The sequence below is a fragment of the Myotis yumanensis genome, unplaced genomic scaffold, assembly GCF_028538775.1.
Source record: "Myotis yumanensis isolate MYYU_CA2020_CCGP unplaced genomic scaffold, mMyoYum1.0.hap1 SCAF_6, whole genome shotgun sequence".
In the NCBI taxonomy this organism is placed as follows: domain Eukaryota; kingdom Metazoa; phylum Chordata; class Mammalia; order Chiroptera; family Vespertilionidae; genus Myotis; species Myotis yumanensis.
The window spans coordinates 65,659,715-65,674,690 of record NW_027223757.1 but is presented as its reverse complement, the minus strand read 5'-3'; the positions used below and the strand labels follow the sequence as shown (position 1 = coordinate 65,674,690).

General features: G+C 41.4%; 1 protein-coding gene across 1 annotated transcript in view; it reads left to right on the top strand.

Moving 5' to 3' along the window:
• COL19A1 (collagen type XIX alpha 1 chain) overlaps positions 1–14,976 on the top strand; it is a 302,649-nt gene that overhangs the window by 252,639 nt on the left and 35,034 nt on the right. Inside the window, exons 39-44 of the mRNA XM_070418310.1 lie at positions 1,501–1,551; positions 1,628–1,672; positions 2,125–2,151; positions 6,166–6,219; positions 11,769–11,813; positions 14,858–14,902. Coding sequence (XP_070274411.1) covers positions 1,501–1,551; positions 1,628–1,672; positions 2,125–2,151; positions 6,166–6,219; positions 11,769–11,813; positions 14,858–14,902 — 267 coding nt within the window. The remainder of the gene's footprint in view (positions 1–1,500; positions 1,552–1,627; positions 1,673–2,124; positions 2,152–6,165; positions 6,220–11,768; positions 11,814–14,857; positions 14,903–14,976) is intronic.

The window sequence follows — 14,976 nt, the reverse complement described above, 5'->3', positions numbered from 1 at the left end:
AAATTCTATTTATATAGCACCTTCTGGATAAAATGTACAAGAGCCATCGGTGTTTTTATGCTTCTGATTGAGACAGATATGCACTTTGTCGGGAGGCCGAGAAGAGAAGAGGTACCTCTCTCTGTAGCAAGTCTGCCCTCATGTGGGGCCACGCTCAAATCGCAGCAGAACTTTGGTCCACCCTGCCTCATAGGAATACTTTAGAAGCCAAACTCACTGGAGAGGGGGCAGAATTCCTCTGTGATTTTATGAAGACCACATAGATATGTTGATAATCTTCATGTGAATGTAGACTTTGCACACACAGAAGGGATTTGCACTCTGTGTTCCTAAACCTGGTCTTCATTTTGTTTACCTTCTCCCTTGACAGGGAAACAGGACAGAAAGCATTTGGGGCTCAAATCCTAAAATACACTCCCTCTCCAGCGGACAGAACAGCAAAATATAAACTGAATACACAAAAGAGACCTATATTTTATAATGGGTTTAAAAAATCTTCCTCTTCCCCCCGAATCCTCCAAAATTACTTATTCTTCAAGACAGATTAATGTTGTCTTTTGGGGTGGGGAGGGATCTCGGACAAAATTATCCTTCATTGTTCCAGGACTTAGCACACTAAAATATAGTAGACATTCAACAATTGTCAAATTAATGAGTGAAATAATAAAGACGTAAATGAATGGAGCATTTTTTTCTTCCATCATTAGTGATTTGAAGATCCAAGGCTTCAAATGATGACCATTATCCTAAAACAGTGAAATGATTCCTTCTTCAGCTTTGCACCGGAAATATGGAAGTCATAAAAAGAGAAATTTAGATTAGTGATTGTATGGAAATTTCTTTAAAAATGATAAAAGATCCTAAGTAAAATTTTCATATGCACATTTTTTCTGAATGCCAATGTGTGTGATTTTTAAGGTCTCAAATGAGTTCTCTGTGTTAGTTACTTTGGGACTTTCCAATCGCAGGCCAGTTTTATTAGGAAGTTCTTACTCCCCGTTGTTCTAAGGAATATGTTTCTGTAGAAACGGCCACATAGGGTTGTGAGTAACATCATCCCATTTAACCTTAATTTTCTGTTTAGTATGAAGAGACTGTGGAAAAAAATTACTTTTCAGTAGCCAAATTGTTCCCTATTCACATCTTCATCAGCAGGACTGTGGTATAGCCCGCAGGTCAGCGAGCTGTAAACAGTTTGCATAAATTGGCAATTCAGAAACTGAATTTTAATGCACCAATAATATTTTCCTCTGAGTGCATTAGTGTGTCGCCTGTCAAACCTGAACATTAAGCACACCCCTCCTGGCTGTGTCTGTGTGCTCCAGGTGGAGTTCACACTCCTTTCCATTTTTTTCTCTATATTTGCTTTTGAGGAGCCAAAAATAGAAACACGGTATTATTTTACTTATAGTATTAAACTCACTTCCTAAAATAGAACAGGAAAAATATATTTTTGTAAAAAGATAAAAGAATAATTCTATATCTCATTTCTTTCCTAAGGGTGTGCCATTCACTGAAGGAAATGGAATGAGCAGTTTATATAAAATCCAGGTATTTACCTTTATAATTACATAAAATAGTTTTCCGGTTATGGATTAATATAATTCTTGTCCTCTTTTTTTTTAAGGGAGGTGTAACTGTTCCCAGTTATCCAGGCCCCCCCGGCCCCCCGGTGAGTACAGTTGTTTATCACCAAGCATACCTTAGCTGAACAACCACAACTAAAACAAAACAAAGCAGACAAAAATAACTCCTAAGTGCACACGCAAAAATACGTGTTACAGATATAACCAAAATTTTATGCTCGAGGACAAAATGAAATCAATTATAATAAAACTGAGAAAACGTACACAGCCAAAATAATGAAAAATAGCATTATGCATCGCTGTGCCACTTTTCGCATTAAAAGTCTAAGAACTAGATCAATTTCCAATCAGTTGCTGTCATGGCAGTTCCATCAAATTATGTTTCTTCATCTTTTTCTTCAAATCCAAACTGTAGCAGAACAAAACTAGCAAATATTTGTATGTGTATTAAAGCAAATTAGACAAAAATGCTTCCTATTTGGTAATTTTGCTTTAGTCGTGCTTTTAAAAATAACTTTCCTTTTTTTTTTTCTCATAGGGCCCAAAAGGTGATCCTGGCCCAGTGGTATGTATATTCCCATGTTTTGTGTCTTTTAGCAAATAGGTCTTGATTAAAGTTTGAAAGCGGAGCATCAGGCAGAGATGCCCTGCCTTCTTCGATGTCATCAGATAACATCCTGCAGGGAGCAGGCGGGCCACTGAGGAAATGCCAGCAGTGTGCTCTTCTTTTGTTAGACGCATCCGTCCTGAGGTCACTGCCTTTGGCATTTGTCTCTTTCATCGCTGTGTTTTAAAATCACCCTTTGATGAAGGAAGGCGCATATACAGCTCCTGATAAATGGGGCACTTTCTTCTACTAGAACAATTTTGGTGATTGATTCCATGTTAAGTAGATTGTAGAAGAGAAATAGTTACTGGAAAGAAATCCCTTAATATGTCGGCCATCTCCCCAGCAAAAGAAAGCAGGGAGACTGTTGATCTGCTTTGAATGTGAGGCAGTTGTTCTGTAGGAGATGTGGTGTGCCGTCATAAACCCACTTCTTAGGAGTAATGTATCAGGCGGTTAACACTCAGCACAGAAAGAGGTCCTGTCCTCAGCTGCCCAAAGGATGGGCATTGTTCTCACGCATCCTTCTCAACCAGGGGGCGTCACTGTGAAAGTTCTGCCAAGTTGAATTATGGTACATCACCTTTCTTTGATGGCAGTTTTTCCCTTCATGTCCTTTATAAGCATATGTTCCATCTTTTATATTCCATTTGTATATCCTTTTAACTTCAGGGTATATACTTGAACTCAAATGTATCTGAAATTGAAGAAGTAAACTTTCAAACCACGTTCCATTGTCATGTGAGAAAATGTAAGGCCCTTTCCTTACAGTTTGGTAAAACTAGATGAATAAATTTTAAATGAGCAAAATAGCAAACCATAAAAAGTAACCTTTTCACATCTAAATGTATTTTCAAAGAAAATGGGTTAAAGTGTGTATTTTGTTATGGGGCACTGAATATTAAAAGCCAATTTGTTTTCCCCTGAAAGCATGATTTTGACCAGCATTTTCAAGCTCCAAATATGTCGTCAAGACATTCTTTTGCTACTCATTCTGCCCTTGCTTTATCTGTAACTTTTTTTTAATATGGAGGAGAGAGAATCATAGTTCGGCTCCCTCCTTATTCCTCCTACTGGGGATTGAGCAACAGCAACCTTGGCATGTGCCCTGACCAGGAATTGAACCAGCAACCCCTTGGTGCATGGGAAGACACTCAACCAACTGAGCCACACCGGCCAGGGCTTTATCTGTAACATTTGTTATGCATTCACCAATTATATCTTTCACCCTAATTTTAATTTTCTTTCATCTTGTTGATAAAAATTTCCTCATGGTCTTTCCTTCTCATCCTCACACACACAAAACATCCCCTCTGGATCATCTAGGGGCAACATTCAAGTTTTATCATTAATAACTGCAGATTAAGGTGAGAAAAGCTTTTTTAGAAAAGCTTTATAATAAAGGATAAATTATAATTCACTTGGATTGGAAAGTGGGTGACAACAAAAATGCAGACATTTGGGTAGAATTTTAAGAGATTACGCTGCAAATTTCTTAGCTGCAACAAAGGATAAAGAATAAAAACTAATTAAAGGATGTTCCTTGCTTTTAGAAAGATGAATTAAGTGAGTGACGCACAAAAACAGAATGTGGAATCATGACATTAAATCCTGTGTAAACCTTCAGGTTTATCTTAGGTAAAACTTGGAAAGTACTCTTCTGGGCTCTATGTCAGCACCACCATGCAACTGCCTTCATTTCCAACCAGTTGCTCAGTAGGGAGAAAAAATATCTCATGTCATTAGAAATAAGGTAGAAATGGTAGAATTTTAGGTCACAGAATAGAATATGGGGAAGTCATGTTGAATTGGGTAGGGGTAGCTTTACTCGAGAATCCTTCAGGCCCCATGGCACCAGATCGCCTGCTTCTAATCAGCTCAGTAGACCTTTATAGATGAAAATTACCCTAAATTAAATTATTTTCTGAGGTGCTCCATTTCATTTCTTTGGTGTAAAACTTATAAGTGGCTTTCAATTAAATACTTCGTTATTAGCCACTTTCAGACAAATATTGATTGGCTGAGCACCTTTCTCTGTCCTGAGGATTGTTGGGATTGTAGGCAAAGAGAATCAAATGCTTATTTCCTTTGTCAAAAACCCAAGCACTCTTTTACAGAGCTTCATGTAGAATAGAATTTGAATATCTTTTTTTCTTATTGACAGGGTACACAGTAATAGACATTTTAAAAGATTTCTGAAGCATGAAAATTATCAATGAGTCTATTTCTGTTTTGATGGTTGCCAGAGGGGAGGAGGGTTGGAGGTAATGGGTAAAAAAGGTATAGGGATTAAAAAGTACAAATTGGGCCCTAGCTGATTTGGCTCAGAGGATAGAGCTTCGGACTGTGGACCAAAGGGTCCTGGGTGCAATTCTGGTCAAGGGCACGTACTTTGGTTGTAAGAGCCTCCCTAGCCCTGGCCCTGGTCAGGGCTTGTACAGGAGGCAACCAATCGATGTGTTTCTCTCACATCGATATTTCTCTCTATCTTTCCACTCTCTCTAAAAATCAACGGAAAAATATCCTCAGGTGAGGGTTTTTTTAAAAAAAAATACAAATTGGTAAGTTACAAAATAGTCACAGGGATGTAAAGTTCAGCATAGGGAATATGGTCAATAATATTGTGATAACTATGTATAGTGCCAGGTGGATACTTGAATTATCGGGGGTCTTTAGAAATCACATAATTCTATAATCATTATGCTGTACACCTCAAACTAATATAAAATAATATTGAATATCAATTCTAATTAAAAAATAATTACTTTTTAAAAAACTGAAAAAAGAAAAAATATTATCAAGTCCTATGCTACCCACTTTATTTCTCTTGATTAAAAAGTTTATTTGTTCACCCTAGCCAGTTTGGCTCAGTGGATAGCGTGTCAGACTGAACGGTCCCAGGTTCTACTCCGGTCAAGGGCATGTACCTTGGTTGTAGGCTCCTCCCCGGCCTGGGTCCTGGTTCGGTCTCAAGCAGGAGGCAGCCAATTAATGTATTTCTCTCAAATTGATATTTCTGTCTTTTCCTCTCACCTCCACTCTCCCTAAAATCAATGGGGGAAAAATATCCTCAGGTGAGGATTAGAGAAAAAAAATTGTTTAAAGGTTATGTGTTCAAAGTGAGCAGTTTCCATCACTCTAACTTTTCTAAATGTGTTCCTTGTGGACCGGAAGTCTCTAGTGAGCTTGAGACCACACACTAGAATGTGTAAAAGATTTTTTAATGGAAATGGTTACCCATCTTCTATCAGTGACCCATCAGCTTGATCAGTAACATTTTTAAATATATTTTTATTGATTTCAGAGAGGAAGGCAGAGAGAGAAAAAATCATTGATCATCAGCTTCCTGCATGCCCCACAATGGGGATCGAGCCAGCAACCTGCACATGTGCCTTGACCAGGAATCTAACCATGACCTCCTGGTTCCTACGTCAACGCTCAATCACTGAGGCTGATCAGCAACTTTTAAAATCATTGGAATGCTGCCCCTGGGTCACAATTCATGTCCCGCTACAGGTTCAGAGAAGACTGGAGGATGACAAACTCTGCTCTGAGAGCTCATCTTCCTCTGCTCTTAAAGGGCATAGTCTCACTCCCTGGTAATCTAGCAGCCCCAGGAACCTCCCAAATTGGCCGACTTTATTAAGACAGCCTTTCCTCCTAATTCTTATTGTAATTGGCATTACCACCAACTAGAGGGATTCATTCTGATTAGATTCCTAATCAGAATAAAGCAACTAATCAGAAAATAGATTCATACTTCTCCAGGGAATGGCCTTATTCTCAAGCTGTTTTCAAACACCAAATGCAAGAATACAAATGCTTGAAAATAGAGCATTCCATTTACTTGCTAGATTACCAATCAATGTTAGAGGAAGTAGTTTTGGGCAAAATATATCTTTGCTTTTGAAAACCAATGTTTGAAATTCATTTAATCATTGCTCCTGAGTTCCTTGTGTTCATGTTTAACAGGGAGAACCTGGTGCAATGGGTTTGCCAGGGCTGGAAGGATTTCCAGGCATAAAGGTAAGTACAGGACTTAGAAATGCATTCACTGATTCAACACTCAAACATGTTTAATGTTTACTGTGCACCTACTATTGTACCAGGAACTATTTTAGGTTTGGGAATACATGAGAGAACAGAACAGGCAAAAATCCCTGCCCTCATGTTATTTATATTCCAAGAAGAGGATACAGAAATTAAATGAGTAAGCACAAATAACTAAATAATATTGTTGGTCAGTCCTAATGGGAAGAAAAAAGAGCAGGTTAAAGGGATTGAGGAGTGCTGAAGGGGAACAAGGTGATTTTTATAATAGGGTGGTCTGATCAAATAGCAAGAGCTGATCAAAGACTTGAAACAGGTGAGGGGGAACTAGCCAAGTCTTCTGCAGGAAGAATGTCCCAGGCAAGATAAGTAAGTTCTAGAGATCTGTTGTATGGCTTGGAGACAATAGATAACAATACTATTCTGTGTACTTGAAATTTACTAAATGTTCTCAACCATACACACACACACACACACACACACACACACACACAGGAAGTGGTGGCTATGTGAGGTGATAGAGATGTCAATTAGCTTGACTGTGGTGATTATTTCACAGTATATACATATATCAAGTCATCAAGTTGTACGTGTTAAATGTATACATTTTTTTAAAAAAGGGGAACAGTAGGTCTAAATGACATGAGCATTCTTGTTCCGTCCAAGGAGCCCAAGGAAATGAGTGAGGGGAGTGTGGTGGATAAGATCACCAAAGGAATGACAGTAAAGCTTTTTTAAAAGGGAAGAGGATCAAGGACTGAGCTGAGCCCTCTGACATTAGGAGATATGGAAGAAAAGGAAGAATCAGCGAGAGGGACTAAGATGAAGTCACCAGGGAGGAAGAAGGACAATTTGGTGTCCTATAAACCAAGTGCAGAGGTGTCAAGGAGATGGCAGTGATCACATTTCTCAAATACTGCAAATAGGTCAAGGGTGATGGGGATGGGGCCAATTATTGACCCCAAATAATTGCCTTTAGCAATATAGAGGCCATATATCACCAGAATAACTATTACTAATTTACTATATTGCTAGGAACAACTGCTGGACTTGAATGGATTTAAGAGAGAATGAGAAAAAAAAGATTTAGGGACAGTATAAGCAATGCTCAAGTAATTTTGCTTCAAAGAAAAGCAAAGAAATGGGCCAGTGGTTGCTGAAGGAAATAAGACAAGATTTTATAAAATGGATTTTTTAATCATTTTTTAAAATGGTGGGGTCTTTTTTAAATATGGTTTTATTGATTCCAGAGAGAGAGAGAGAGAGAGAGAGAGAGAGAAACATCAATGATGAGAGAGAATCATTGATTGGCTGCCTCCTGCACTCCCCACACTAGGGATTGAGCCTGAAACTCAGGCATGTGCCATGACTGGGAATTGAACCCTGACCTCCTGGTTCATAGGTGGACACTCAACCGTTGAGCCATGCTGGTCGGCTAAAATGGATTTTAAGATTATAGAAATACCAGAATGTTTTGTATGCTAAAGGAATGATCCAGTAGAAAGGTTTGGTGAATGATATAGGAGTAAAGGGAAGAACTGCTGAAATGTCCCTAGATAGCTAAGAGGGTTGGGGACCTAGTGCATAAATGGAGAGTTTGGCTTCAGAGTTCATCTATGGTAACAGGTGGGAAAACAGCATAGTGGTACACATGTTGATATGTAGAGAGATGAATTGGTTGGAGTCTATAGAAGTTCTTTTCTGATTTCTTAAATTTTCTAAGATGGAGAAAGCAAGGTGATTATCTGAGAGTGGGGTAGGGAGAAGAGGTTGGAGATTTAAGGAGATCTTCTAGGAGAGAGGAAGAGTTCAGAGACTACTGAGTGATGGCTCCTTTAAGACTCATGGTCATGAACTGAAGTGAGACTAGTCAGCAACATTATGAGTGCTTTTCCAGCCATGTACAGACTGTCAGGTAAAAGTACCGAATAGGAGGGGAGCTGTATTTAAACAAGGTTCCAGTTTTGACAACCGAGCACTAGAAGTAGCAATGGGTCAAAAGAGTTACCAGTATACACAAGGAATGGTTATAACAAGTGACCATGGAGTTTAAACTAGATAAATAGTCCATCCAGGGAGTGAAAGATAATGGAAAATTTGTACATTAATGGATTAGAGGTCTCGGTGGCATCAACAGTTTCAGGAGTTCAAGTACCCAAGGGAGTAGATTATTACAATAAGAGATGGTGGTCCAAGGTTGGAATACACAAAATTGAGATGATGGAGGGGATGCAGTAATTGTTATTGACAAGGTCTCAGGTATAACTTTGGAAATAAGAAAGAAGCCAGATCACTGAGGAGAGTAGTTCAAAGACCTGATGGTTCGAAGGACCATCTTGTCAGAGAGTTCTCTTAACATTCATCTTTATCTGATATGAAAATGTTTCCACTGAATGAAAGGTTCTAGTATATTCATTAAAAGGGTAAAATCCTAAACCTTAAAAAGAGCAGTGAAACTGACAAGAATTACCTGTTTCTATTATTTGCCCCTGTTTCTTAGTTCTTTTTCTATTTGACTCTAGTTATGCTTTATATATTAAAGACATTACTTCTTTCTTATATGTTGGAGTTTTTATCTAGTTTGTCTTTGCCTTTATTTTTATGTTTAATCTTATTGCATATGGAAATAAAACTTTTATATAGTCAAATATAAAACTATTTTGCTTTGTGATTTCTTATTTTGCTTATGTGCCCTAAATGACTTTTGTTCTTAGACTCAACTACAGGTAGTCATTTATATTTTCTTCTAGTTACTTTATACTTTATTTTATTTTTACATAATATACATGAAATTTATATGGAGTATAATATAAAAAGAGGAATGAACCTTTTTTCAAAGAAATTATTCCATCATTAGCACTATTTGTTGAATAATACATCCCTTTCTTTTAAAAAAAATACTGTTATAATTATTGGTTTCTTTCTGAGGTTTCTGTTATTTTGCATTGATATACTGCCTAATCTTATGCCCACATTTCATTATTTTTATTGTTAAGGCTTTATTATGTCTTTAAATATTGGTATTGTTAATCTTCTTTTAATATTTCTTTTATCTTCTCTTCTATTTATTATCCTGAGTGAACTATACTATTATTTGTTTAAGCTGCAATTTCGTAAGAATTGTATTAAATTGATAAATTAGTTTGGGTAGCAGTGACACCTTTACAACATTGTCTTGCCCTCCAAGAACAAAACATATCTCTCCATTTAATCAGGTCTTCTTTTATGTCCCTGAAGGAAGTTAGGAAGTTTATAATGTAGTTTCTGCTCAATAAAAATTGCCATTTTATTATCCCATATGTAATCATTAGTATTTTTAGCATGGTCAGCTTTATCTAAAATACCACATTGCCTTTGGATAAAATGATGAGTCACTCTACTGTTCAAAGCAATTAAAGGGATCTTCTGATTGGCCTAATGAGAACTACATAATCCCTTGTTCTAAATATTTTTATTCCAACCCCACATCCAACAAGACAAGTATAGGGAAAGCTTTTAAGTAGAATTCAAGTATACTGTAATGAATTACTTTTAAATATGTGGAATAAAAATATTGACTAATTTTAGCTGCATGTATAGAGTCCTATTGACAATAGGTCATAGAAATGATCAGATGAATACTTTTTTTCATTAAGATTATTTGATTTAGTTTTACTAACACATTCAATTGGCTACTTATTTTGTTATTTTTCCATCTACCCTCTAGCTTCACACCAGCTAACATTAATAATGCTTATCAGTTTCAAAGAAAAACTTTACAAAATTCAAATGATTTTTGAGCACTAATTTTATAGGTAAAGATTTTATAGATATCACTAGAGGCCCGGTGCACAAAAATTTGTGCACTGGGGTGGGGGCGGGGGGTCCCCCAGCCCGGCCTGTGCCCTCTCCCAGTCTGGGACCCCTCGGAAGATAACGACCTGCTGGCTTAGGCCTGCTCCTGGGTGGCAGAGGGCAGGCCCAATCCCTAGGTGCAGCCCCTGGTCAGGCTCAGAGCAGGGCCGATTGGGGAGTTGGGGCACCACCCTGTCATGCACAGAGCAGGGCGGATCGGGAGGTTGCGATGCCACCCTCAGTCACGCTCAGGGTAGGGCCGATTGGGGGGTTGGGGCACCACCCCCTGTCACACTCAAGGCAGGGTCGATGGGGAGGTTGCAGCGCCACCCCCTGTCACGCACAGAGCAGGGCCCATCAGGGGGTTGGGGCGCTGCCCCCTGTCACTCACAGAGCAGGGCCCATCAGGGGGGGTTGGGGCTCCATACCCTGTCACTCACAGAGTAGGGCCGATAGGGGAGCTGGAGCACCACCCCCTGTCACACACAGAGCAGGGCAGATCAGGGGGTTGGGGTGCTGCACCCTGTCACACTCAGGGCAGGGCCAATGGGGAGGTTATGGCTCTACCCTGTCACACACAGAGCAAGCCCGTGGAGGGGGGTTGGGGCGCCACCCTCTATCACCCACAGAGCAGGGCCAATCAGGGGGTTGGGGCGCCGCCACTGTCACACTCAGGGCAGGGCCGCTGGAGAGGTTATGGCTCTACCCTGTCACACACAGAGCAGGGCCCGTGGGGAGTGGGGGGTTGGGGCACCGCACCCTGTCACACACAGAGCAGGGCCGATCAGGGGGTTGGTGTGCCGCACCCTGTCACACACAGCCGCAGGGCGATCAGGGGGTTGGGGAGCTCCCCCCTATCAGACACAGAGCAGGGCTGATCAGGGGGTTGGGGTGCCTTCCCCTGTCACGAACAGAGCAGGGCAGATAGGGAGGTTGTGGCTCCGCCCCCTGTCACACACGAAGCCGCAGGGCGATCAGGGGGTTTGGGCGCTGCCCTCTGTCACGCTGATCTTGTGCCAGGAGGCCTCGCAGCTCTGCTGATCCCAGTGCTGGGAGACATATTACCCTTTTACTATATAGGATAGAGGCCTGGGGGCTGGCTGGTTTGCCCTAAAGGGCGTCCTGGATCAGGGTGGGGGTCCCCACTGGGGTGCCTGGCCAGCCTGGATGAGGGGATGATGGCTGTTTGCAGCTGGTCACACACCCTTCAGGGTGGGGGTCCCCACTGGGGTGCCTGGCCAGTCTGGGTGAGAGGCTGAGGGCTGCCTTAAGGCTGGTGATTAACTGAAGCTCCCAACCGCTCCTTTTTTTCTTTTTTTTTTTATTCTGGGCCAGCTTTAGCTCTGGCTCTAGCTCTGAGGCTTCCGCTGGTTTGTTTGCGTTCTATAATCGAAACAATGTATAACTTCAGCTCTGAGATTCCGGCTGTTTGTTTAGCTTCTATATTTGTTAGAATGTTTCAAACTGCCAGCTCAGAGGCCAGCAAGGCAGGCGGGGAACGTTGGAGTCCGCAGCAAGCAAGCCTCATGTTCGCTTCCAGCTGCCTGGCTGCCGGCCGCCATCTTGGCTGACAGTTAATTTGCATATACTCACTGATTAGCCAATGAAAAGGGTAGCGGTCGTACACCAATTACCATGTTTCTCTTTTATTAGTGTAGATTATAAGTACCATTTTTCTTTAATCCCAACAGGGAGATCGAGGCCCAGCAGGTCCCCCAGGAATAGCTGGCATTTTGGTGAGTCCAAATTATCTCTCATTATTTTCTCAGGTGAACAGTTCTGTCCCCACAGTAAACCTACAGCTGAGGATTGTGAGAAGGACTGGGGAGCATGTGGCAACTCCTATGATTCGAGGTTCCTGAAACCTCCAGTTTAAAAAATAAAATTACCTGTCCCTCTCCCATTTGAAGAATGCTTCTTCATTTCCACCTCTCTCTTATTTTTTGTTGAATTTTTTTCTTCCCACCTCACTAACGGGGTAAGGGCAGGCCAGTTACCTGAGATGGTACATTAATGTACAAGCACAGCTTTGAGAAGTTTGTTTTGTTGCTCTACTTTTGTCATATGTCAAGGTTTCTTGTCCTCAAAAGGTAAAGTTTTCATCCTCAGGCATGTGGTTCAGGTTCTTTGCATTAAACTGCAATCTGCCCGAGATTTTCCTCAGCCCAGAATTATTAGCACAGCTTTACTGCTGCTAATGTTTCCTCATAAACTAGCCCTTCAATCATATCAATCATCTTTGTTGCTCTCTGATGTCAAACGTTTTAATCTCATCAAGGTCTTTTCAGATGAATAGAAAGTGCTTCAGGAAAGGTTGAAATCATTTCTCTGAGCCCCAGGGGTCGTTCTGATCTTCATTCATGAATCTCTAATTAAAATTTTGTGGTCATGCTTTATGAATAACAGCCCATTTATCCTCCTGCTCGGTGCCCCTGCAGGGTAGGCACAGGGTAGGAAAGTCAATGGAAACCACACACTTGAACATGAGAAAAATACAAAGAGCCCTACCAGCACCACCCACCACTACCCAACACCACCCAGAACCCCCTGCTACCAGCCACAGAACCCCTCTGCTCTCCATCATCACCTCCCACCACCCCTGTCCCTTAAAAGGTCAGTAGCCACTCTACTTCATGCTGTTTTATTGCTAAATCTAAGAACAACAATTAATTCTGTCCACAGTCCACAGAAAACCATCCTTTACAGAGGATATCTCCTTATTCAGCTGTTCTAGATCAAGTTAAAATATTAGTGTGATTGAAAAGTAACATGGAAATATCTTCTTTAGCAACACTACAGAATTTTTTATACAGGAAAGTATTCTTCTTGAAAGTTGGTTCACACTTTATCCCATTCCTTTCCCCTCCCCTCACTACCATCCTAGAAATGTATTTGGAACTTTGTTTCCAGAATTGCAGAACTGCCCATAGTCCCCTTACAACCTACACCACTTACATTCACTCACACCCTGTTTTTATTTCCACATGGTATAATGCAACTTAATGCCCCACTGTATTCACCCAAGTGTGCTACAGATCACTTTTGGCTATTACCCTAAAAATTAAATCTCTCATCAGAGAAAAAACATTGGCAACCACTGAAGGTATTTAAAAGATGAGTGCCGGGCGGTGTTGCTCAGTGGTTGAGCGGCAGCCTATGAACCAGGAGGTCATTGTTTGATTCCCAATCAGAGCAAATGCCCAGGTTGCGGCTCAGTCCCCAGTGGGGAGCATGCAGGATGCAGCCAATCGATGATTTTCATCATTGGTGTTTCTATTTCTCCCTCCTTCTCCCTTCCTCTCTGAAATCAATAAAAATATTTTTAAATAAAGATAAAAAATGAGTGACAGACTCAATCCAAATGAAGAATTCCTAAGAGATTTTTGAAGGCTTCAGCATGATTGAAATAAGGGGTAATTGCAGTTTTGTTACTTCATAATTAAGAGAATGAACTGACAGTTACAAAAATCGAGAAGAGGTAGAAATTTTACACCCTGCAAAGATAGAGCAGTGTAATTAAATACACGACAGTTCTTTATAACTGGACCTGATGGTAGCTCAGAAAATAAAACAGTTAAAACATTCTGGAAACAGTGGTGATGGTTACACAGTGGTGGGAATATACCTAATACCCCTGAATTTTACACTTTAAAATGTTTAAAGTGGTAGATTTTGTCATGTGTATCTCAACCACAGTAAGAAAAAAACTATGTAAGGTGATTGTTCTGGTTGAGACCTATCTGGACAGGCACATCACCGCCATTCTGCTGAGTACCGAGGGAATCCACCCGTGCCCTTCCTAGAGCAGACCAGTCTATCCCTTTCTGGCATATTCAGGCTTGTCCAGGGGTTTCCCCAGGCCTTCTTTCTTTCCACCCCTGCCAGAATGGCATGTGGGGACACAGAAGGGAGTATCTGTATGCATGGGCAGTGGGTGTGGCCTCTGGTCAGCGCGCTCCCCTCCACCCCTCGGCTCCCCCACTCGAGCCCAACAGCCAATAGAGGGAAAGCCCTCCCTTTTCAGATTCCCTCATAACCTACTGTGGTTTCTACGGTCTCAGCCATATACCTACATCCCCACTTAGTTGGTCTTTCCCAACCACATTAGGTCCAAGGGATCGAGGGCAGTTCGTTCTCAAAGGCAACATCTTTATGGCCACTCTGGACACTTGCACTTTCCCACTTCCAGACTCTGTGGGACCATCCTCCTCACAGGTATCATCCCTGTGGTCTCCCCACCCCAGGATTCTTCTGTTGTCACTGTTCCAGGGCACATCTGTTGATGTGTATTGGAACAAATCGATCTTGTCCTCTCCCTTTCAGCAAAACACAGCTTTTCAAATCAAACATGCTCTTTGCCAGGCTATCCTACTACATACTTAGAAACCTTCTTGTGAAACTCAAAGACTAGGAAAGATTTCGTTTACCCTCTGTGCCTTCCCACCCCCTAAAGTAAAGACGAACTGAACTGCCAGTCAAATGGGCACCAGAGGGATTTCCAGAAATGAAAATGCACTTGCTTAATATTTTCAAAACTTACTATCCTTCCCGCTCACCCACCCAACATACACACATGTGCACTTTCAGGGAACTGTTCCCCAGCCTGTCCCCAGGAGCCTGCGGGGTTGAGTAGGGGCTTCCGGGAGTCTGTCCCACCAGGAGTGCCTCTGAGTGCAGAACCACAGCCTGGCAGCACATTAAGCGCAGAGTGTGGGGGTTGAGCACGTGGCATCATTCAGTAATTTGGCTCCTAACAGGTCTCCTTGGTTTGATTTCCCAGGGGAAACCCGGCACCCCGGGGCCTCCAGGAGTTCCAGGGGAACCGGTGAGTTCGTTACTAACAGTTGTACTTGCGTTGCACCGCGTGCAGTTTTAAAGCTTTCTTGGTGACTAATATTT